We start from the raw sequence: 25,177 nt of genomic DNA, 5'->3' as shown, positions 1-25,177 counted from the left end.
CAGACATAATGTGTGGTTGTCCAAAATTTCTCCAAGATAGAGCAAACCTTTTCTACTTTATCCCAATCATCAGGAGATAGGCAAAAATCATAAAGTGGCTCTCTATTTTGAAAGTGGGGAAAAACATTGACAAGTAGATATTTTACGTGTTTTAAGTGTGTTTTATTAGTTAGTTTTGGTGTGTTTTAAGTAGTTTTATAGTTAATTAACTAGAATTCTAGTGAAAATATACATTTTGTGGTCTAAGTGGCAAATATTGCATTTCTATAGATTTTAATGGTAAAAATTTCATGTTCTTGTAGGATTAATGATTCAATCATCAAAGGGTGTGAATTGAGAAGGAAATTTGATGATTGATGATGATTTGAGGTGTTTAAAGAAGAAATGAAATGCAAAATAGTCAAATGAAGAATTGCAAGAGAAGACAATTTTGGCACATTTCTATATTTTGGCTATATCTTGAGTTACACATATTGGATTAAGATGATTCTTGAACCATGTTGAAGCTAAGAAATAGATCTACATTTGGTATGAAGACATCAGAGTCCAATTCAGCTGTTTACCTAGTCAAAAAGTCAAAATACAGAAGCTAATCTGTATGGTCGAGAGCTGAAACACGGAATTGACCAGTCTATGTTATTTCGATCATATCTCAGTCCACCGAGGTCTAAATTAGATGCTTAGGCTACGACTTTTATGTTTTGCACAAGAGCCAGTTTGGCCTCCATCATAGAGAAACTTGCTGTTGAAACGAGGTCAAAAGTGAATACGTGTATGGCAGCCAAATTTCTGCAATTTGCTTAGCCATTTTTCTCATTTTCACAATACTTTCCAGCTATAGTTTGAAAGAAAACTTAGGCTGCACATGTTTTTGATGCACAGAGGAAGAAAAATAGCTTATTGTCAAGTAAAAAATACGGTAGAATCAAGAGGCTGAACATTGTTTTGTTGACTTTATTAACACCTTAGACTTGCATTCATCTATATATAACTATAGACTTGCAAGATTCAAGAGAACTTTGGAAGGCTAGAAAACTCACCAGAAATGTAGTTTTCACTAGTTTTTCTTAATTCATTAGTTAGGGTAGTGTTTCCTTCTTGTATTAGTAGCCAAACTTAGATAAAGTTGAGGATGAAGATGGAGAGCATGGAGTTCAAGTGACATGGGTGACATTTCTCCTATCACTTTATTTCTTGTATTGCATCTTATGTTTAGTTATAATACAAGTATGGATCTTTCTTTTATTTTCTTCATGTTTAGTGAAAGTTTATGCTGAGAGTTATGGTTGAACTTGCTATATTTTGTCTGTGATGTTTACTTGGTTATTTGGTGATATTATTTTGAACAAATTATTTATCACTTTTACTTATCTAATCATGATTAACTGGCCATTAATTATAATAATTTTAAGGTATTAAGTTTGTAATGAAAATTGAAATTTAACACTAGTTTAAGTAAGTGATAAACCTAGGGAGTTCATTCACGAAAGTAGAAGAGCACCTATGTGACTTAAGTGACTTGTTTCATGTAATTTCATAGAAGAAATGAGCTTGTAGTTAATTTCATAACCACGAGAGTAGGTATGGCTTAGCTACAAGTATAGTTGATTCACTACGAGAGTAGGTTTCACATACATTAGGAAATTACGTCATAACTAACCAAGATAATAACATTCACTTAACCGATAATCTCATTTGCAAGAGTAGTGAGGAATTTCATACCTCTGGGAGCTTTCTAGTGTTAATTGTATTACTTTTACTTCATGCTTATAGTCTAGATAATAAAGGAGTTCGAAAAACACCGGTAATTGCAATCTTCCCTGTGGGATCGACACTTAATACCCTATACTCGCTCACGATTCGTATACTTACGATAAATTGCGTGTGGGACACTTAGGAGTTGATAAATGTAAAACTTGATTGTGGATGAGCTAAATTGATATGTATACCGCGCGCATGTCAAACATCTCTGAATTTGATGGCACAATTTAGCATCTCAAAAGTGGCATTCCATCTAGTTCGACAATCATAAAACAATTTTTTCCCGGGTATTCGGAGCTGTTGGGCAATCTTAGTAAACAACAAAGCTCTTCCCTCGGAGCGATTGACAAATTCCACACTTTCCCTAATATTGTTGGTGATGTCCACTATCTTGCAAAGGCTATCTTGAACCACATGGTTCAAGATGTGTGCACAACATCGAACATGAAAAAGTTTGCCTCCACATAGCAGCTTTTTTGATCTGGAGAAGTCATCCTTCAAAAGTCTAATAGCAACATCGTTATTGGAGGCATTATTGACTGATATAGTATGTATGTTGTAATCAATTTCCCATTCCTTCGCACACTTAAAAATTGCAGCAACAATCTCCACCCCACGTCGAGAATTCTCTTCTGAAGCTTCCAATTTGAGTCAATCCAATGTCCGGTGATGACCATATACTCTATTTTCTGAATTTTAGATTTCCAAAGGTCGGTTGTGATGCTCACTTTTTGCACATGCTTCAACTTGTTCTTTTCAACTTCATTGATTGTCACACAATCATTTTTTGCTGTTCCCCAAGAGATCTTTTGCCATTCTGGCATTCCCCGTCTCATCATGATGTTAAAACCTTCTTCCTCCAAGATAGTGAATGGAAGCTCATGCATTAACACCCAATGTGCAGCAGCCTCCCTCATTGCCTCCATATCAAACTTGCCAGTATGTAATGCCGGTAAAGTCGAAAATATCTCATTAGATGGTTGAAAATTTAGTTTTGTTTGCTGTGCTACCATTCTAAAATGCACTTTTCTAGTTGGACACGAAATCCGGTGCCTTAACATGCTTGAAGTTTCCTTAGATTTATCCCTTGAAAGTTTTTTCTTACAATGGACGCACATGGCATAGAATGTGCCATTTTCTTCAATTTTTTCAAAGTCATCCCAAACTTGTGATGCTTTACTTCTTTTTGGAATGTGGAATTCATCATCACCTTTATTTTGCTCTCCTTCTTTTACATTTTTCTCCATAGTATTCACTTGTGTTCCTTCATTCTCAATTGGAGTTTTTTCAGTTCCTTGATTAGCCACATGTATTTCTGGATTTGGAGTTGTGTTGTTGCTAGTAAAAACAGGACTATCGAGCAATATTGGAGAGGATGAACCTACATTTGATAGCTGAGGGATAGAAGAAACCTCAGGTGGACTACATCCACCTTCAATTTGCCAAAAAAAAAAAATCATTAGCTATGATTAAGCCTTAAACTATTAGTACATTAATCTCACAGGGATCATTAAGTCTTAAACTACAAGGATTACATGTTGGTTTTTTTTCCCCCCAAGAACATGCGAAATTACATTACATGTCGGTTTAGCCAATTGCATGGGGGCAAGGTCCATTTAAAACCAAACAATGAGCCAAAATCTAAGCAGTCAACTTAGTCTTTTGCACAAATTTTTTGTTGGGGGCCAGTAATTCAATGCCAAGGACAGCAAAATGCTTTCATGAATTCATACGGGATGTAACAAGTAGAAACATTCTAGAAATTGAAAATATGCAGGCTTGCAGGATCCTTCCAAAAAAAAGCCAACATAAAATCAGCAGACAAGCTCCCAACATAGAATCAATAGACAAGCAAACCAAACATTCACTCAAGTTATTTAAAAACCAACATAGGAATCGGTAGGTTACCTAGTCCCTGAGGTACAACAGCTAATCTTGAACCACCAGTAGAAGGGCCAGTGTCACTTTGCATTTTTTCTCCAAAAATTTACAATAGCTTTTACTCCCCTTTGATTCCATCATAAATTTAAGCCACAAATTGCTAATTTAATAGCCTCTACTCACTGTCAACAAAACCCACAATTTTTACCAAAGACTCAAAATTAGGTTTTCATATTCCGAAGTAGAATGGGAACTTAGACTAAAAAATTCACACCCAAATACCAAGGTCAGTTTTTTATTACCTCAAACGAGCTGCATTGACTGCCAACTGCCAGGTGCTTTACAATCGAGTGACATTCTGCCGCTAGTCATGCTACAACTATAAGTGCAGAGGAGATAATCAGCAGCTCAGCGCGATCATGTTGTGAAGTTAAAACCAAAAGGAGAAGTAAATTAGTAGATGAGATCCATTGGCTTTTGTATAGAAGCAAAGCGTGATGCTGGTTTTTGCTCACCTGCGAGCTGCGAAGAAGTACTAAAGGTTTGAACTTTGAAAGTGAGATTGTGAGAGTGCATTTTTGTTCAGAGTTCAGACAATAAGATAAACGAGAGTGATTTTTTTTTTCTTGTTTTTAATTTTTTACATTTTAGATTTATCATATTACCATTTTGCCATCCATCACTTTTTTTAACTGAATATTATTTCATGTAAATTTATTAAAACACAAATCCATAATAGTCATTCCATAATTAAAATATATAACATAAATATAATATGAAAACTCGATTAAACTCATCGAACACTCGAGTATTTATTTTTGAAGGTCGAACTCGACTTTTTAAATGTAACGAGTAAGCTAAGCTTTTGACCAATCCGCTGTTGCACTGGTCTCGAACTTTTTGGATATAAAAAAGTCAGTTTTGTGTTTTTGTCCGTATGTAAAAAAAAGCCACGCCGCCGTGCGAATACTTGAAAAACAAATTTTCCTTTGCCTCTATTTCATTGTTCTTGTATTGTTACCGTGGGTTTACGATTTATTGTCAGTTTGGGTCCATCACGCTTGTTATCTCGCTACTTGTTTAGTGTTCTGAGAAGGAGGGACGATTTGGGTCAATTTAGGGTTTTGATAAAGAGTGACGATGATGGAGGAAAAGCGGGGTGGAGGAATGAGTGCCGAGGAAAGGGAGAAATTCCTTCGCATCGCCAAAGATTGGCATGGCGGTGGGGTTGAAAAGCCCGAAATTTATCACCAGAAGCTGGTAGATAATTTTAAGAGAGCTGCAGCCTACGTTGGGTTCAATGAATCGACGACTTCTCTTCCTCCTTCAAATTACCCTCAGGACGCAATGTTAATGCTCTACGGCCTATATAAACAGGTTCCCGAATCGAATTCCATGCCTCTTTTTGCATGTTCTTTTCGATTAATTTTGTTCTGTCGTTTATATATATATCTCCTAAATCAGCAACCCTAAAAAGGTTCTGATGGTTTCAAATTTTATGCAGGCAACCGAGGAAACCGAGTTTGATGATATTCCCTTGCCTAAATCATCGGATGAACTGGAGCAAAAACTATACTGGAGGTTTGTATTCTTGAGCTTTGCTGCAATCTCTCTGTCTCTGTCTCTCACTCTCTTTTAATATGATTTTAGATTTGCCTAGGACCTCTGTCAGCATTAATTTGAGGTTATAGCTTCAATGTACGAGCTTCATAGGCTGTGAACTTCGGTCTTTGAAGCCAATGGCTGAAAAGCGAACCTTTTTTCACCAAAGAAAAAGAAAAAATTGTCCATCGCCAATTTGTTTCTTGAGTTAATGTCAATCAGACTTGGCCTTTTATTTATTTAAAATAAAATAAATATTGCACAGCACAAATCCAGAAATATCCTTTCTTTTTTTTTTGGGTTAAAGTGCTAACATATTTCTATTTCTCTTGCTGTAGCCGGATTGGCATGCTATGCATGCCACCTACACTTGCAATGATGAACTTTGTGGCAACTGTGAAGGTTTGTCGAAGATATCCCTACTACTTTCATGGCTACTTCTCAAACATTATAAACCATTAATTGACTTTCTTTTTTTTGTGGACAGATTGTAGACCCAGCATATCGTGCCAGTGCGTCAAATTTTAGCAGGGAATCGCATGAACAATCTGAGTTGAATGTGAGTGTGTAAACAATTTTGTGAATTATCTGGTTTTGCCTGTCTTCTACATTGCTTAGTGCAAATTGTGAAGGAGGATCTCTACATCATAGGTATTAGAAGCAAGACTTGCTTATGATATTTCACCTGTTGAAAGTTGTCATAGTCTGATAATCTGCGGCTGCTCAGTCTGTCTAAAAATAAAATGAAGAAGAAGATGATTCAAAGATTTACATCAGCATGGTAGTATCTGATATTATACTTGTATACATGTCAGGCGTTGATTGTCCCGAATGAGAAAAGGAAAGTGTACCCTATGTGTTGGGTTGTGGGTTCAATTCTACAAAGTGCTATTCATATTCAATGCTAGACTGCTATACCCTATGTGTTGTGCTGTAGTTTCAATTCTACAAACTGTTATTCATATTTAATGCTGGACTACTACAGAATTTCATGAAATTACATTCATTATTTGAGTAAACAATATCATAGCACATCCTTAAGTCTGTTCCAAGATCCAAACAATTTGGTCTGTTTCAAGACCCAAACAATTTAGTCTGTTAACAAGATCGAAACAAACTGAGATCTCAACTCTTTCAGCATCCAAATTAATCAATTGTACAAGTCATAAAGATGCAACAAATAGTGTGTTCACCATCTTGAATTAAGTGCTTAAGAACCCTCAGAATCTTTTAGTTCTCTCTGCGTTATCAATAAGAAGTCTTCGAGTGGCTAATTGTGAACCATGAAGTTGCAATTTATCTTGTATTGAGTGTTTAGGCTAGCAATCGGCAACATATATTATTGTACATTCTCCAACAAGGAAGTGATTTAATTAAGTTGTGAAAGGAAGATTATTAGATATTAAGCGAAATTTGAAAGAAGCATGTTGCAGACTTTCTTTTTCCTTCACATCCTTTAAGCTATTGGTGCCATTTCGGACAAGAGGCTCTCTTTTCGATGATTTGGAGTAGGTGAATTAGATTTTTCATGTTGTCCATGTGTTTGCATTTTGCAAAGATATTTTATTGTCACCTGCTGTTTTATTCAAAGTCTTCATTTACCCCACAGTATCTGCACCGACACTCCAAAGATACCCATTATCGGTATAGAATACATACCTAACACAATAATGGGTGGTTTGACTTTCTGAGGATGACTTGCTGCGTCAGAATCTATTGTTCTTTCAAAATGGTAATAGATGAGAACAAGATAACTCAATGGATGTTTCCGAGTGTTTTATGTTGCCAAAAATGGAATAACTTTTCCAATCAGTAGCCATTAGCAACTATATATAGATCAATCTATTGTGGTTTGTTTTCTAAATAAGTGTAGAGCATATTATTCTCATATTTACTGATATGTTAGCTGTTCCCTCGTACCCGTATCTGACGCTTTTAAAGTGTCATTGTATCCTAGTTTTAGATGGGACAAATTAGAAACCTAAACATATACCTGTAACTGACACTCATACAAGATTGCGAGTAACATAGGTCACCTGTAACCAAAGTGATTTTGGATTGAACTTGGTACGGTTTGATAGTGGTATGTGGGTTTCATCACTTTACCTAGTGATTAGTTCTGCACTTTTGACTTAATTTGATATTCAAAATGGTCTCTTGAATAAATTTACATGGATCATCAGTCAAGCTCGTTTCTGTAGAATTAGAAAGAGAAGTGCGTGTACCAGGATATTGCTCCAATTTTATTTGCATGGCTTACCAGGATTGTAACTATTGGGTAAAGGTTTTCCAGAGTCCTAGATTATCCTGCACTGCCATCAAAAAATTTCTGGGACTATTGCTACTTAAAGGTAGGGATATCATGTCTCCCAAATTCTTTGATCGTGCATGTTGAAGATTGTTAATAATTGCTAAATTCCATTCAAAGTGTCAATTTGATCTATTTTTTCTAATACACCACCTCCCTGGCCCTACTGCTGAAAAAGGGATATGGGTATTGTCTAACTTCTGCAAAGTCTGTATCAGCTGCAATTGAGCTGTTGAGACTATTTGTGGACTTGATTTGGCTCAGCCATTTTGTTTTACTGCAGAACGAGCAACATTCTTCTTAATTGATTTGTGTAAAATAATTTCAAAAGCTAGGTTTGAACCTTCATAGTAGAAAAGCTGATGAAATGGAGCATAGTAAAGGAGAGAAGCAGTAGCAAGAGTAGTCACAAGTCTACTGCATGACACTTGCTGATTCACCTAGGGTGATGCCACGGTCTGGCAGAATCTAAGTTGAATACTCGTGCAACTGTTTTGCATAGTTACCATTTGGTAAAATGACCAAACTTAGAATATTTCTGTGGGACCTTGAACAAAAATAGGATTACAAATCATCCAACTGCCAAAAATCAGCATTTAATTCTTAGAATCCAAAGGGAAAGAAATAGCAGTAGAAATTTCTAAATAGCTAAAAAATCATACTGCCCCAGCATTCTCTGAAGAGTAACTCAGGAAAGTTCTGGACGGCAACGAGCTGGACTGGTTCTCGTCAGGCTGGATGAGAATTCGGCTTTGAGTTTGTTTGGGTTTCCAGATTCAAAAGGATGTGCTGATTATAGCTTTCCCATACCTTCTTTAGGTTTGTTTACAAAATCAGCAAGTAGCAAAGTGATTCTGCTTTAATTGTTGTTGTCCTGTCGTCCCAAACTTTTGTGCTGATAGCATCTTCCATTTGCTGAACCAAGTAGCAAAAGTGTCTTGCTAAAGATGCTCCACCCAGCTTCTGGTGATGAGCGTACACATTATCCTTGATACTTTGCTTCTGCATCATCCATGTTCTCTATATAGATAATTAAGAGAGCTTCACTGCTGGCTGGGTATGCATAATGCTGAAAATGATCCTGACTATGAACTGCTCTAGGAGACTTTTTGATGACCCCCAGACTGATGCAAACTGAAACTTTGATGACATTATGAGCCTTTGAGTCATTGCATTCAGGCCTACTCTCGAATACAAGGAGATGAGAGGTAGAGAGAAGTGATATCTTAGAAGTAGCTACTCCTTGATTGTATTTTCTGGGAAACAGAAAACAAAGTGTAAGCTAGTAAAGATAGAATTTCATCATTCTGTCCTGTATGGTGGAGATTCTGAATGCAGTTTTGGAGATATGGATTTCAGTGTTTTTGGTATGAATTGGTGCCTGAAAAGAAAGTTCTTGACATTTTGTAAAATAGCTCAGTTCACCCCATGGTCAAGCTTTGTCTATAATTTTTTTTTTTAATGAAGTGAGTTTGCAGTAAACAATTTGGTAGACATTGGGTTTCAGAGTGCAAAAGTATATATAAATTTGTTTCATCTCGTTTTGTGTTTTATAATTTCAAAGGACATCTTATCACCAACATAGTCTGTGTTTTTGAGAAAGATAGGAACACGTTATTTGTTTTGTTTGGACACTAACCAAGCTCACATCTTGTGTTTCTTTGCAATCTTCCGACTGTACTTTTTCCCACTATTGATCTCTCTTGTGTATTACTCTCTGTGAGTTTTTGTCCACTTCTCTCTTATCATGAAGAGGAAGAGGATGGTCAGATCTTGTGGTCCCGATAGGTGTAGGATTCTAAAATATGTACTCAATATAGTTTTGGTTTTTTATCTTCTTAGCTCTTGTAACACTTTTCTTTTCTTTAAATTGCTTTGATAAAACATGTGAAAATCAATGACTTTTTTTGTGATGAAGAGTATTGCTGCTAAAAAGAGAATCTCAGATACTTGGTGTTTAGAAATGTTAAAAGGCTACGATGCTGATTGTGTTTCTGATAAATGGGTTGCGTTTCTGATAAATGGTTTGCGCCTTGCGTATCTGGTTTATTGCCAAAATCTTGAAATATAGCCATTTCAGCTTAGAAAGGTAATGGAGTAATTGAGGTAAAGCAGAAAATAAGATGGCAGTGAATGCTAAAAGGAAACAAATTTAGATCCTTGTGCTCCATTTAATACTTTTACTTTTGTGGTTAATAGTTAGTTTACTTCCAGGACTCAAGAATAGTAGGGACTGAAAGTTAAAAGTGCAAGATTCTCTTTTGCAGTTATGTGAGATTTCCTTCTCTATTATGTTTGGCATGTTTTTGTAAATTGTATGTATTCTACAATTTCCAGTACAGCCACTTTGGTGATTTTATGAGTCCTCTCTTTTTGAAGCAAAAAATACGGCTTGTTTATTTGTCTCTGGTGGTGAAATGTTTATCTCTTACCTCCGACCGTGAAAGCTGGCTGCTGATTGGGTTTGTTTTCATGACAGGGTGATGTTGAAAAGCAGCAACAATTGCTACAAATGATGGGATCCTCACAATAAGAAGTTGAGTTTCTCCTGGGGCAAAAGGCTCTCTCGAGAAAATCTGCTCAAGTGTAAAACAAGCAAATTATTCCGTTGAGCTGTCTTGATGGCTCACTGGAACTCTTTAGTAGCGCATTGCGATGTTCCAAGACCCAAACAATTTAGTTTGTTTCAAGATTCAAACAAATCGAGATCTCAATTCTTTCAGAATCCAAATTAATGAATTGTACAGGTCGTAAAGATCCAACCAAAAGTGTGTCCACCATTCTTGAATCAAGTGAATCTTTTAGTTCTGTCTGGATCATCAATGAAAAGCCTTCGACTGGCTAATTGTGAACCATGAAGTTGCGACGTTGTATCCAGTGTTTAGGCTAGCAAGTGGCAAAATATATTACTGTACATTAGTCAATGAGGATGTGAATTAATTAAATTTTGAAAGGAAGATTGGTAGATATTAAGTCAAATTTAAAAGAGGTATGATGCAGAATCTTTTTTTTTTTTCCTTTGTATCCCTTGAGCTATTGGTGTCATTTTGGACAAAAGGTTCTTCTCCTCCTTGATCTGTAGTAGGTGAGTTAGATTTTCTTCTTCTTCATGTGTTTGCATTTTGGTAAGATATTGTGTTGTCACCTGCTGTTTTACTCAAACTCTTCATTTACCCCACGGTGCCCACAACGACACTCGAAAGACACCCATAATCGGTATAGAATACATACCTAACACAATAATGGGTGGTTTGAGTTTTTGAGGATGACTTGCTGCTTTAGAATCTATTGTTCCTTCACAGTGGCAATAGAGGAGAACAAGACAATTCAATGGATGATTGTGAGTGTTTTATGTTGCCAAAAATGAAATGAGCTCTCCAATCATTGGCTACTAGCAACTACATATAGATTAAACTAAACTATTGTGGTTTGTTTGCTAAATAATTGTGGAGCATATTATTCTCATATTTACTGATATGTCGGCTGTTACCTCGTACCCCTATCTGAGGCTTTTAAGGAGTCATTGTGTCCTAGTTTTAGACCTGTACTTGACACTGGTACAAGATTGCAAGTAACACAGGTCACCTGTAACCAAAGAGATTTTGGATTGAACTTGGAACGGTTGGATGGTGGTATGTGGATTTCATCACTTTACTTGATGATCAGTTCTGCACTTTTGACCTAGTTTGGCTTGCAAAATGGTCTTTTGAATAAATTAACATGGATCATCAGTCCACTTTTATCTGCATGGTTTAGCAGGATTGTCTAGGAAAAGTCATGTAACTATTTGGTTAAGTGTTTACACAAAGTCCTAGGTTATCCTGCACTGCCATGAAAAAATTTCTGGATCTATTGCTACTTAAAAGATAGGGATATCATGTCTCCCAAATTCTTTGATCGTGCATGTTGAAGGTCGTTAAGAATAGGTAACCTATCAAAGTGTCAATTCAATCTATTTTTCCTAACACAACAACTCACTGGCCCTTGCTCGAAAAGGAGCAGGGGTATTCTAACAAAAGCAAAGTCCATATCTGCTGCAATCGAGTTGTTGAGACTATTTTTGGACTTAAGTTGGGCTCAACCATTTTGTTTTTCCCTAGAACGAGCAACATTCTTCTTAGTTGATTTGCGTAAAATAAATTAAAATGCTGAGTTTGAACCATCATAATAGAATAGCTGATGAAGTGGAGCATAGTACAGTAGAGAAGCAGTAGGAAGACTAGTCACAAGCGTACTCCATGACACTTGCTGATTCACCTAGGTAGATGCCATGATCTGACAGAATCTAATTACCCTTGCAACTGTTTTGCATGGTTAAAATTGGTTAAGTAGCCAAACTTAGAACATTTCTGTGGGACCTTGAACAAATATAGGATTACAAGTCAACCAACTTCTGAAAATAAGCATTGAAGCAAGGGGAAAGAAACAACAGTTGATTTTTCTAAATAGCTAACAAAAGATACTGCCACAGTATTCTCTGAAGAGTAACTCAGTAGTAAGTTCTGGACAGCAAGGAGCTGGACTGGTTCTCCTCGGGCTGGAGGAGAGCTCGGCTTTGAGTTCTGTTTTGCTTTCCTGATTCAAAAGGATTCCCAGAGTAGATTTGTCATACCTTCTTTTGCTTTGTTCACTAATCAGCAAGTAGCCAAGTGATTGCATTGTAGTTGTTGTTGTCGTCCTGTTGACCCTAATTTTTCTGCAGATAGCATCTTCCATTTGCTAAACCTAGTAGCAAAAGTGTCTTGCTGAAATTGCTCCAGATGAGCATACACGCTGTCCATGATGCTTTGCTTCTGCATCATCCATGTTCTCCATATTGGTCATTAAGAGAGATTCATTGCTGGATGGATATGTATCATGCTGAAAATGATCCTACTATGAACTGACCGATAGACTGATGCAGACTTTTCTTTGACGACATTATGAGCCTTTGAATAATAATAGTCAGGCCTACTCTCGAATATTAAGGAGATGAGAGGTAGAGAGAAGTGATATTTTACAAGAAGCTACTCCTTCGTTGTATTTTCTGGGAAACAGAAAACAAAGTGTAGGCCGGTAAAGATAGAAGTTCATCATTCTGTCCTGCATGATGGAGAATCTGAATGCGGTTTTGGAGAAATGGAATTCAGTGTTTTTGGCATGAATTGGTGCCTGAAAAGAAAGTTCATGACATTAAATAGCTTAGTTCACTGCATGGTCATGCTTTGTCTACAAACTTTTTTTTTTCCCATTAAAGTGAGTTTGTGGTAAACAATTTGGTAGACAATTGGGTTTAAGAGTGCAGAAGTATATATAAATTTGTTTCGTCTCATTTTTTTTTTAATGTTTTCAAAGAACATCTTATCACCAAAAGAGTCTGTTTGAGAAAGATAGGAACATATAATTTCTTTTGTTTGGACAATAAGCAAGCTCAAATCTTGTGTTACTTCACAATCTTCTGACTCTACTTTCTCTGCTGTTGTATCTTTCTTGTGTATCTTTTTGTCTGCTTCTCTCTTTTTTATGAAGAGGAAGAGGATGGTCAGATCTTGTAGTCCACAAGGGTGTAGGATTCTAAAAATGGACTCAATATGGTTTTGGTTTTTTCATCTTCTTAGCTCTTGTAGTACTTTTCTTTTCTCTTAATTGCTTTCAGCAAAAATTTGAAAATTGAGTCATTGAAAATGACTCAGAAAGAGATGAAGGGTATTCCTGCTAAAAAGAGAATCTCGGATGCTTGGCATTTAGAAGCAGCAAAAGGCTATGGTGCTAGTAGTGTTTCTGATAAATGGCTTGCGCCTTGAATATCTGGTTTATTGCCAGAATCTCAAAATAGAGCCATTTCAGTGTATAAAGGCAATGGAGTAATTGAAGTGAAGCAGAAAATGCGATGGCCGTGAACGCTAAAAGGAAACAATTAGATCCTCGCGTTCCAGTTATTACTTCTAGTTTTGTGGTTGGTCCCAAGAATAGTATTATAGTAGGTAGGAGTGTGCAAAATCAAAAAATTTCGATTTATCGAATTCGAATTGAATTCGGAATTTCAAATACGGTAATTCGGAATATCCGATTTCAAATTAGACGAAATCGGATCGAATTCGATAATAGGACTTTTCAAATCGAAATCGAAATAGGAATTAGGAAATCCATTTTTCATATATATATAATATATATATGTAATATAATATTTATATTATAATAATAATTTTTATATTCTTGAATTTGGTGATTCGGAATTCCTATTTCGATTTCAAATTCGTTTTCATATATATATATATATATATATATATATAATATTTTATATACTAAAATTTCAAAAAATTCCGATTTCAAAGTTCCGAATTATCGATTTCGATTCCGATTCACACCCCTAATAGTAGGGACTAAAAGTTAAAGAGCAAGTTTTTTTTTTTTTGCAATTATGTGAGATTTCCTGTTTTATAATGTTTGGCATGTTTTGATACATTGTATCCATTGTACCATTTCCAGTACAGCCACTTTGGTGATTCAACGAGCCTTCTCTTTTGAAGCAAAAATAAAGCTTGTTTAGTTATCTCTGGTGGTGAAATCGGTGAAAGCTGGCTTCTGATTGCGTTTGTTTCCTTGACAGGCTGATGTTGAACAGCAGCAACAATAGCTACAAATGATGGGATGGATCCTCACAATAAGAACTTGAGCTTCTCCTGCGGCAAAAGGTTCTCTTGAGATGAGAAAATCTGCTCAAGATTAAAACAAGCAAATTATTCTGTTAAGCTATCTTGATGGCTTTACTGGAACTCCTATTGTACCCAGGCATAGTTATTTTGAACTAATGCCATGCTAATTGCGCCCCCCTTTCCTCTTCCGCCAGTTTTCTCAAAAGCCTTCAGAAAACTATCCATATAGAGAGTTTCAAATACCAAAACTCAGGGAAAAAAAATTCCCCATCAAATACAAGAAATGAAAAGGAAAATAAATATTAGGAACACACGATAAATATAATTTTCTTTCTTTTTAGTTTTATTTTTCTTACCTTTGGTGCAAGAGGAGAGTAGGGCAAAGTGTGGAAGTGGGTGAAGCGGATTTGACCATCACTACAATAAATGGGGAAAAACAAAAGAATAAAATACATGAGAATGCATGCATATTTCTCTCCTTTCAATTATGGATTTAGTGAAAAGAGGAGGAAAATGCTAAGGGGATTGGGTCCCCGTCTGTACTAACTTGGCTCAATACAAAGGGTTAAGAAAAAAATGTATTTTTAGTCTTTAAAGTGTGGGGTTGGGCAAAATTACTTCTTTATCTTTCAGCCAAAGCAAATATAGGTTTGAGAGTATTTTATTTAGTTTGAATTAGTCCCAAGAGTATTTAATTTTTGTTTAAATTATTCCCTCATGATTTAATCTAAACAAATCTAGTATCTGAAGTATATTAATTGGCCAAATCTGTCCCCAAATGTTTCATAAAATATAAGAAAATTCTTGAATATAATATCAAAAATACATGAGAATGCTATAAAGATTAAAGAAAAATTGCAAAAATAATATAAAAATTTTAATAACTCTAAAAAGTAAGTGTAAGGTAATATGAGAATTCCAATTTAATATCAAAGGTCATCATTAAAATTTGTACATGCACTTTTGTATACTTTCATGTATGAATTACAAATTCACACATTTATGAATTTATTTATTTGGTCAAAAGTAAATTTTTTATATCTTATATTTTTTACAGTTTTCAAAATTTTTGTGATTTTTCTAGAGCAATTTATTAATTTTCATGTATTTTTACAGCATATGAATAAATTTTCTTTAATTTTACAAGTAATTAGTAATCAATTTGGTCAATAATATACTTTAAGGACTATATGTTTAGATCAAAATGTTAGGGACTAATTTGGTCAAAATTAAATACTTTAGGGACTACTTTTGGTTTGACTAAAACAATGAGGACCAATTTGGTTTTACCCTCAAACTTTAAGGACTGAAAATGTATTTTTCCAATGGTTAAAATGGACAAATCCAAGCTCTCGCTTAACTATACGGGCTGTTTAGTACAAGGCATCTTAGAGAACGTCAATTGTCCAATGATTGCATTTACGCTTGAAATTCAGACTGGGTAATTGCTTAGTATTTGGGAAAAAAATAGAAAAATTTGAGTGACTTAAATGTATAACATCAAATGGTGGAAAAATACCAGAGGTGCACAATGTCTAAATCAAATAACAATACCAATTATGAAAACCCAATTTGAATCTCAATTACCAGTAGCTTATCATATGAACATCAGTCTTTCGGTTATTTTACTTACATTTTAACTAACAAAGTCAACGTATTTTTAAATTTCATGTTCAACTTGTTCATGTTTATTGGTTGTTTCAGAGTAGCATTACTATTCTATGAAACTTTAGTACTTCATTTCTTTCAATTTTTCATCTTATATATGCAACAACGTACTCTATAAGTATGGTTTACAAATTTTAGGATGTAAAGCATCTTAACTATGCAAATATTTAATTCAGTTGCCAGCCATGTAATTATACATCTAACTGAAATTTAAATTGTCTTCCAATGTCTTTCAATTAATTAAGAAAGAAGTTTTTTGTTTTTAATTAAGAAAGAAGTTCTTTTTATTAGAAAAATATTCTTTTCATTTCCTTGTCCATGATTCTCAAAAGGGAAAAAAGGTAAAAAAAAAAAAAAGAGGTTATGAAGCATTAGAGATTAAGGACTTAGAGTTTTAAATTTGAGTTTTAACATCCACATCTTACTTGATCAGTTCTTTTATTAAGTTATTTTATTTGTAAATTTTTAGGATTTTATCTTGTAATTTGCATTCTCATTTGGTAGGACTTCATCTTATATTTTAATTTAAAGATAGGAATTTATTTTTTGGTAATGTCTGCAGAAAAACATGTATATAAACACAATAGTGTGAATGAAATAGAGCCTTTCTAAAGTTTTACATGAGGAATTTCATGACTTCCTATGTATTTTATTTTCATATTAATCTGCCTATTCTTTCCTTCTCCACAGCAGAAAAATTGTACTCGGACATAAATCAATCCATAGTTTCCAAAGTATATATCACCGTCTCTTTCAATAAAATGTTACTACCATATTTAACTAGAGAAACGACGAATAAAACAGAAACCATTGCGTGAGAAATGTTTATACAATTAACTATTGGGAAAAGGGTTATCAGTGCAGACACACAATATCAGAGTTAATTTAGGACAAAATTACTCATTCTCCAAATATCAGTTAAAATAGAAATAAATCAATTCACCAAGCAATGATATCAACAATAATAATAAAAGGCAGAGAAATAAAGGGCACAGGATATCAAGATTTTTAACGTGAAAAACCAAGAAATCTAGTCCAGTCAAAAACTCCACTATCACAATAATGAAAATACACAGATTTATCCAAAATATTCGGATAACGTTAAAGAAAAGAGATGAGGCTTTGAGAAACATTGCTGTCTTCTGTTTATTCGACCATCCATATATACATGCGAATCCTCCTAATTAGCCGCAAGAGAATCCTCCTATGATTGAGGAACTTACCTAGAATTATACCAGGATCCAATCACCTAGAGATATACCAGAATCCCAGCCAACTAAGTACTTATCTAACTAATATATATCTAATATTATCTATACAACTAATATACAGCAATAACCCCCTCAAGTTGGAGCATGAAGATTCGAAATGCCCAACTTGGCGAGGAATTGAACGAACTGATGCTTGCCCAGTGCTTTGGTAAGAATATCAGCCAATTGATGAGTAGTCGGAACACAGGTTGGATGAATGGTACCACGACAAATCTCATCTCGAACGAAATGACAGTCAACCTCAATATGCTTAGTGCGTTCATGAAAAACAGGATTCTGAGCGATGTGTAATGCAGACTAACTGTCACTATAGATACGCACAGGAGTAGGATGGTGAACACTAAGAGTAAAGAGCAACCCGCGCAACCATTTCAATTCACATGTGGTGACGGCTAAAGATCGGTACTTGGCCTCTGCAGAGGAACGAGATACCGTTGGTGCTTCTTAGTTTTCCATGAAATCAGAGAATCACCAAGGAACACAAAGTATGCGGTCAAAGATTTACGTGTCATAGGACAACTTGCCCAATCAACATCACAATAGGCTGTTAGGCATAAATCAGAGGAGGATTTGAGCAATATACCCTGACCCGATGGAGCCAAGATATGAACACAATAGGATAATTCGGGACGTGTGATAGTCAAATATATAAGACGGCCAACTAGCCTGCGATACTGTGCAGGAGATTTCATATCGACACCCTCATTAAATCCCAGATGATGATTTTGCTCTATAGGAGTGTCAGCTGGCTTGGATCCCAATAGACTCGTCTCAGAAATAATATCCAACGCATATTTGCGTTGACTGAGAACAATGCCAGTAGAATTTCGAGCAACTTCAAGACCTAAAAAATATTTGAACGTACCAAGATCCTTCATATGGAAACAGTGGCTTAAGTAGCGTTTGAAACGTTGTATAGCCGCCGAATCGTTATCTCCAATCATTAGGTCATCAACATAAACCAGAATTGATAAGTGCACAGCATCTTGCTGGTAAGTAAATAAAGAGTAGTCGGAGGAAGACTAAACAAAACCGTAGCGAGTAAGGGCCGCTGCCAACTTGCCAAACCAACACCGTGAGGCTTGGCGTAAACCATAGAGAGACTTGTGCAGATGGCACACTTGATTGTGTCCTGATGCCGCAAATCCTGGAGGGAAGCGCATATACACTTCTTCGTCAAGCTCACCATGAAGGAAAGCATTGTGTACATCCATTTGATGTAATTCCTAGTGCTGTGTTGCTGCCACTGCGAGGAATGTGCGAACTGTTACCATCTTGGCCGTCGGCGCGAAGGTTTCTGTGTAGTCAATACCTTCAACTTGATGATTGCCAAAAACCACCAAGTGAGCTTTATAACGTTCAATGGACCTGTCTGCATGATACTTAATGCGGTAGACCCATTTGCTGCCTAACGCTTTCTTCCCCTTAGGCAACTCTTCAATGGTCCATGTACCATTGGCTTCCAACGCCTTTATCTCTTCCTTCATTGCATCGCGCCAACATTGAGAACGAACGGCCTCTGAATAAGTGGAAGGCTCACGTCCTGCAGTTATAGCTGCCAAGAAACGGCGATGCGGCAAGGAGAATTGATCACAAGTTACATAGTGAGAAATAGGATATGGTGTACCTGTGGACGCCGCCGTCGAGGATGAGTGAGCAGGTGACGGGCTGAGGCGAGCTGTATGTGTGACATAATCTTGAAGCCGAACAGAAGGATATCGTTGCCGTTGTCCTCGACCAAGCACAACCTCTGGCTCAGTAGTATCACCTCGGTTCCCATTGTCGTGCCCATCAGTGTCCTTAAGCACCCTCTCAGAGTGCGAGGTAGATGAGCTCCTGTGTCCCTCGCGATCGGTAGAAGGCAAGAGCCAGTGTGCTTCCTCTTCCAAATTACCAGAAACATGTGGAGCTGAAGTTGCATTGTAGATGTCTTGATCCACAGTCTCCGTAGAGAAGGGAAACATGGACCCAATGAATATCACATCTCGTGACTCAAACAGGACGCCAGTATCTAAATCATATAACCTCCACCCCTTCTTTGCATAAGGGTATCCAACGAATACACATTTACGACTTCGACTGGTGAATTTATCTCTGTTGTGATTAAAACTATGTGCATAGCAGAGACAACCGAAAACCCGCAAATTATTAAGAGATGGTGCTTTGCCAAACAATACTTCAAAAGATTTTTTCCACCCAGAAGTGGTGTGGGAGTTCGATTAATCAAATAGCTTGCAGTCAAAATACATTCACCCTAAAATGTGATAGGCAAACAAGATTGAAAACGAAGCGCCCTTCCCACATTAAGGATGTGTCTATGTTTACGTTCAATGCGCCCATTTTGCTGAGGAGTGTCCACCATAGACATTTGATGAATGATTCCAAGATCTTTCAAGTAGCTGGTTAAACATGTAAATTCTTTGCCATTGTCACTACGAACAATTTTGACCTTTCTATTAAATTGACGTTCAGTGAAAGCCAAAATTTTTTTAAGGATCTTAGGTACCTCGTGCTTTTCGTTTATCAAGAAGATCCAAACAGCACGTGAGTGATCATCCACAATAGTTAGAAAATATTTAGAACCGCAAAGAGACACTTCACGATATGGACCCCATAAATCACAATGTATCAACTCAAAAATTTCAGTTGCCTTATTTTCACTAGAAACAAAAGGAGTTCGAATATGTTTTGCCCACAAACAGACATCACAATGACCTAAATTTGACCCAAACTTAATACCACCGATCATAGGAGAAAGGGATTCCACAACGCCTTGGAGGGGTGTCCTAGTCTTTGGTGCCAAACCTCCGCACTTACGGTGCCGTCCACCTTAATTGCTCGAGCAGAAAGTACTTCCCTCACAACATACAGCCCTTCTCGCTCTTCATCCGCTCCAATCAGCATCCTCGAAGTACGGTCCTATACAACACATAGACAATCAGTAAACTTTAATATAAGAGTCTTGTCTCGAGCCAACTTTGACACTGAGATCAGATTGCAGTCTAAGTCAGGTACAAATAAGACATTCTTGAGACACAAGGATCCCAAAATAACGGTTCCTTCCTTTGTAGCCATAACCTGTTCACCATTAGGCAACTTCACAGGACAAGGAGAAATATTCCATACTTCGCTAAAAGACTCAACGACTCCAGTCATATGATGTGAAGCGCTGGTATCAAAAAGCTATTGTAAATTCGCCTTACCAGACAAACGATGGCTCGACGTTGATTTGTGTGTGCTCAAGAGTGACTTCAATGTCAACCAATCTTCTGCACTAAGATTTTCCAGCCCCCCCTTGTCTGCATCTCCAAGAACATGCATCGATGATGCGGTAGTGTCTGCGGTCTGCACAGCAGTTGCATTTGCCGTGCCACCCCTACCGCGACCTGGTCGTCCGCCTTTTCCTCTACGACGGCCAGTCGTATCTGCTCCTCGTCCAGTAGGAAATCCGTGTAACTGATAGCAAGTGTCAATGGTATGTCCTGATCTTTGGCAATAAGAACATAGAGGTCTGTCCTCTCGTCGAGTTCCTCCTGAATTGCGCGATCCGTCTGCAACTGGTGCCTTTACTGCAAAACTAACCGGATCCGTCTTCTCAGGAGCGGGATTTTGCGTCATAAAGCAAACCTGCTCCTGTTCCATCACCTACGAGTAGACTCGGTACATGTTAGGTAGGGGATCAATTGCTATTATGGTGGACCGAATGGTGCTGTAAGGAGTGTCATCGAGTCCCATGAGAAACTGATGAACTTTCTCCTCTTCACTGCGCCTTTCCAGCCGTGCATTGAGATTGCACGTACAACCACGACAAGTACACACCGGCATCGGATCGTGATCATTCAGATCATCCCAGATCTTTTTGAGTCTACCGTAATAGTCCATAACGGTATCACCGTTTTGTTTGCACTTTGAAACTTCAATTTTTAATTGATGAACCCTCGCTCCATTGCGTACAGAAAATCGTTGTTGGATATCATCCCACAACTCTTTGGCCGTTTCTCTGTAGGAGATCGTGGAGCGCAGGCTTGGCTCTATCGTATTAAAAATCCATGAGATAATCATGGAGTTCACAGTCCACCAATCTTCTACCTCATTTGAGTCATCGATTGGTTGTTTAATTGAACCATCGATGAACCCATTTTTCTTCTTCGCTCGAAGCGAAATACGAATTGCTTTCGTCCACTCTTCATAGTTGGTGTCTTTCAATTGGGTATGAGTAATTAGGTTTCCTGGATTATCATTTGACGTAAGGGCAAATGGCGAGATGGATTTCTTCCCATCATCTGATCCGAAATCCCTTGAAGACGCCATGGATCTTTGGCGTCAAAACAGTGAGCAACTCGTCTATGGTGCTGCTGGTAGTGGCTCCGCTTGCTGACTCTTACTGAGACCGGTATACCACCGTACAATCTGCTGCGTTGCTCTATGCTTTGGGGCTCATAATGTTAGCGTCTACGGAACTGAGATGGCTTTTGATACCGATGGGCAAAGTTGGCTCCTCGGCACTCCTTCACTGGTCTCTATCTGATTTCACTAGGCCAAGGCGGATATAACCCATCCTTGCAAGCCTTCAGAGCTGATCAGCAGGACAATGAGGATGAATTACCCAGCAACAAAACTGACCAGTGCTCTGATACCATGTTAAAGAAAAGAGATAAGGCTTTGAGAAACATTGCTGTCTTCTGTTTATTCGACCATCCATATATACATGCGAATCCTTCTAATTAGCCGCAAGAGAATCCTCCTATGATTGAGGAACTTACCTAGAATTATACCAGGATCCAATCACCTAGAGATATACCAGAATCCCAACCAACTAAGTACTTATCTAACTAATATATATCTAATATTATCTATACAACTAATATACAGCAATAGATAACAACAATATGACCAATATTAACCAAGTAACCAAGCAAAGTTGTTACAAAATCACCCCAAAAACTACAACTATCAAATAAGTGGGTTTGAAAGGGTGTTACCAAACGAAAAAGAAATCCAAAATCTGAACTGGTAGATAGGTAGAGTTTGACTAGAGGATCACGTGGGTAAAATTTCGCCTCAATCGGATTTTGAACCACCCTTCAATCAAAACCTTGAAATTGTTTTTCTCTCCAGTTTCTCTTCCCAGTTTCTCTCTCTTCATTCCACACCAAGAAAAGAAAACAGTGGCTGAACTTTTCTTCTTCTTTGGTTGATGAATCTCACAGCTAGGGATAGCAATGGGGGCGGGGCAGGGACGGGGGCAAAATATTTCCCCCGCCTTAAAACGGGGTGGGGGGTGGGGCAACATACACCCGCCTTGTCCCCCGCATAGAATAAAAAAAAATTAATTTCCTGCACCCTCACTTACAATTTACAAACGCCAAAGACTCAGCCTCCCCGTCCCTTTTGCCATCTTCCTTCTTTTTCTTAAACCCATCTCACGGCTTCTTTTCCTGGACAGCCAGCCGGGTTTCCCACTGAAATATCAAAGCATTGAAAGGGAGTGGTGTGACCAGTTTTCCCACTGAAAACTTACGAAACCAGAATAGACTATGTATGCAATCTCGGCAGGCCTAATGGTGTTTCAGAATACGAAAGGTTTGCCTGTTGCTGATAGGTTTATGATGTGTTTCTTCTTTATCTTTCGTGTGTTGTATGATTCAATGAAATTTTTTTTGCCACATTGTACCGTAAGCCTCTGAATGGTCTGTTTTGAAATCTTTCGCGGGGGACCGCGGGGAAAATTGGGTGGGGGCGGGGCGGGGTGGGGGACGGGGGGAGTTGCTTGACAATGGGGCGGGGGACGGGGGAAGGATCCCCCGCCCCATTGCCACCCCTACTCACAACTGAAACTTATATATTTTTGTTTTCCAAGAAAGAAAATTACTAGTCAAGTTTTCCAAGTCAATTTTTGACTTCAACCTAATAGGCTTTTGTTTTGTGGTTTGGCCCACCAAATGAGCTGGACCGCAAGTCCAACAATAACTGAGTTTCTTTTTAAAATCAAGAAAGCGATTAAATAAAAATCCAAAAGAGAGGGTAAAATATAAAATTAGAAGTCTTTTTAACCCTTCATCAACTATTGGGCCATTTTTCCTAGGTCGGTCTTCAAAGTTTTTCTTTTCACTTTTTAGAAAGATCATTTGATGCAAAATTAGGAAGACGTATTTTTATAATAACTTTTCCCACAACATACAAGCTTAGTTTCCATATTTGATTCTTACCAAAAAATTAAAAAGCAGTCAGTTTCCAAATTCTAATAGCAGTTTCCATGCAAAAAAAAATCATGAATATGGAAAGAAATGGCATCACATTCTATTATAAATACACGCCTTTTTATTGTTCAATATCCTGAGTCTTTCGTTTCTCCAAGCTTTGTTATCTAAGGATTGTTTTTGCTGTTTTAGTTCCTTTAAGTTCTTCAGCACACAAATCTTGGTTGATTGATTCCTGGTAGGTGACAATGTCATCATATAAGATCTCTGAATCTTGGATGAAGAAAACTTTTATTATTCCAGTGGGAAGCTGTGAAAGTCAGGAACCATACGAACCTATTACTAGCCCGTCCTACGACCCCAGTAAGAGGCAACATGAAGAGTGTAATAGGGGAAGGAAGAGGGTTCTGAGCCTGATTCAGATTCTGAGTTATATGAGGAGTGGCCAGAGTTGAAGTGGGAGCCAGAGTTCGACGAGAATAACTACGTTTACCATGATTATGGGAGGCAACATGTTGCTCAGGTCGAGTCGGATGGTGAAACTGAGGATGAGGGGAAGCTGCAAGGAAGCCTACCTGTAGTTTCTGGGATCGTCAAACTACTTACTATGTGGATTAGGATCTGCATGAACTCCATATTCTATAGTTAGTGGGAAGAGCACATTGCCTATGAATACAAATTTGCCAGTTTTGGTCTTTTCTGCCTTATTTTGTTCATAAGACAGTTGATCGTGACCTTTTTCCGACTTTTGTTAGATACATAATAATCTTTTTTTTTTTTGAGGTTTCTGTAGCAAGAAGTTGGTTATACGTGTGTGCGCACGTGCGCCCAGCATTTTATCGCCCTTCGCTCTGGAGAATTTCTTTTTTCTTTTAATTATTATCCTTATCAGTACTCGAGATAAGGCATTATAAGCTAGCCGTGCAGAATGCTATATTTTGTGTCATAAGCCATGCAAAAAGATACCCTAGTAGAAAAAAGTTGTGATTCTAATGTGTGAAAACACCTACGTTTTTTCCTGTCATATCTCCCTTCCCAACCCCAAACATGTTAGAAATATAGTTCCAATCCACTAGCTTTCGCAATGCTACCGAAGTACACATGCTTATGCTATTCTGTGCAATAAAGTGCAAAAGAAAAGAAGATACTTCTGGGGAAAGAAGCAGCATGTTCCATAACAAATTGCAAAAGACATCATAATCCTATATTCCTTTTCTATAGACATAATAGTTTATTTGGGGCCTCACTGATATGCTCCTGGAGTTTACAAGCAAAGCCAACAGACAGAAAAGTGGAACTCGCACATCCAGAGGAGCATGCAAAGCCATTTTTCATAGTATTCTAACCTGCTGAAGTAGACCTTAGTCTTCATAAAATACATGGGGCTACTAACATTTGATACAAAAGGGGTTGCAATATTGACATAGATCATCTGGTAATGAAAGAATTTCTTGTGAGCTAGCATGGCTGCTTGCCAATTCTGTCAGTTGACGATGGGATTGGAGGTGTTTTGCTTCTTTGTTCCCAGTGTTGGAGAGGTTTCTTTTAGCAGGTGCATTGGCTTGCTCTGACCTAGCGCTTTTTGAGGGAGATTATTTTGCTGCTGATTTCCCTGTTGAAGTTATAGCAGGCTCTGCTGTTTGAATGCAGCCAGATTTGGTTGGTGTGGTCTTCTTTACTGTGGCAAAGGTTTCCTTTGAGAATGCTCTTAAGCTTTGTAATCCTTTTCTGCATAAAATCCCAGCCCTGATCCAAATCAATTGCGTTTCCCTGATCCATTTTCGCGACCAGCTCCCAACACAGAATTAAAAGCGACCAGCAAGTATACTGAAGCTCCAGCTCAACCCCCTT

The 25,177-nt window shown here is 37.4% G+C and overlaps 1 protein-coding gene across 1 annotated transcript; it reads left to right on the top strand.

Annotated features, from left to right (window-relative positions):
• Nucleotides 1-4,590: 4,590 nt before the first annotated feature.
• Nucleotides 4,591-10,519, top strand: LOC113753162 (acyl-CoA-binding domain-containing protein 6-like). The gene is made up of 5 exons (XM_027297260.1): nucleotides 4,591-5,019; nucleotides 5,147-5,223; nucleotides 5,583-5,646; nucleotides 5,732-5,803; nucleotides 10,032-10,519. The coding sequence occupies exons 1-5, from the start codon at nucleotides 4,783-4,785 to the stop codon at nucleotides 10,083-10,085; spliced, it is 504 nt and encodes a 167-aa protein (XP_027153061.1). The 5' UTR covers nucleotides 4,591-4,782; the 3' UTR covers nucleotides 10,086-10,519.
• Nucleotides 10,520-25,177: the final 14,658 nt, after the last annotated feature.

Source organism: Coffea eugenioides, chromosome 11, assembly GCF_003713205.1.
Source record: "Coffea eugenioides isolate CCC68of chromosome 11, Ceug_1.0, whole genome shotgun sequence".
Classification (NCBI taxonomy): Eukaryota; Viridiplantae; Streptophyta; class Magnoliopsida; order Gentianales; family Rubiaceae; genus Coffea; species Coffea eugenioides.
Note: the sequence above shows the minus strand (reverse complement) of the source record. Positions and strands in the feature narration are given on the sequence as shown.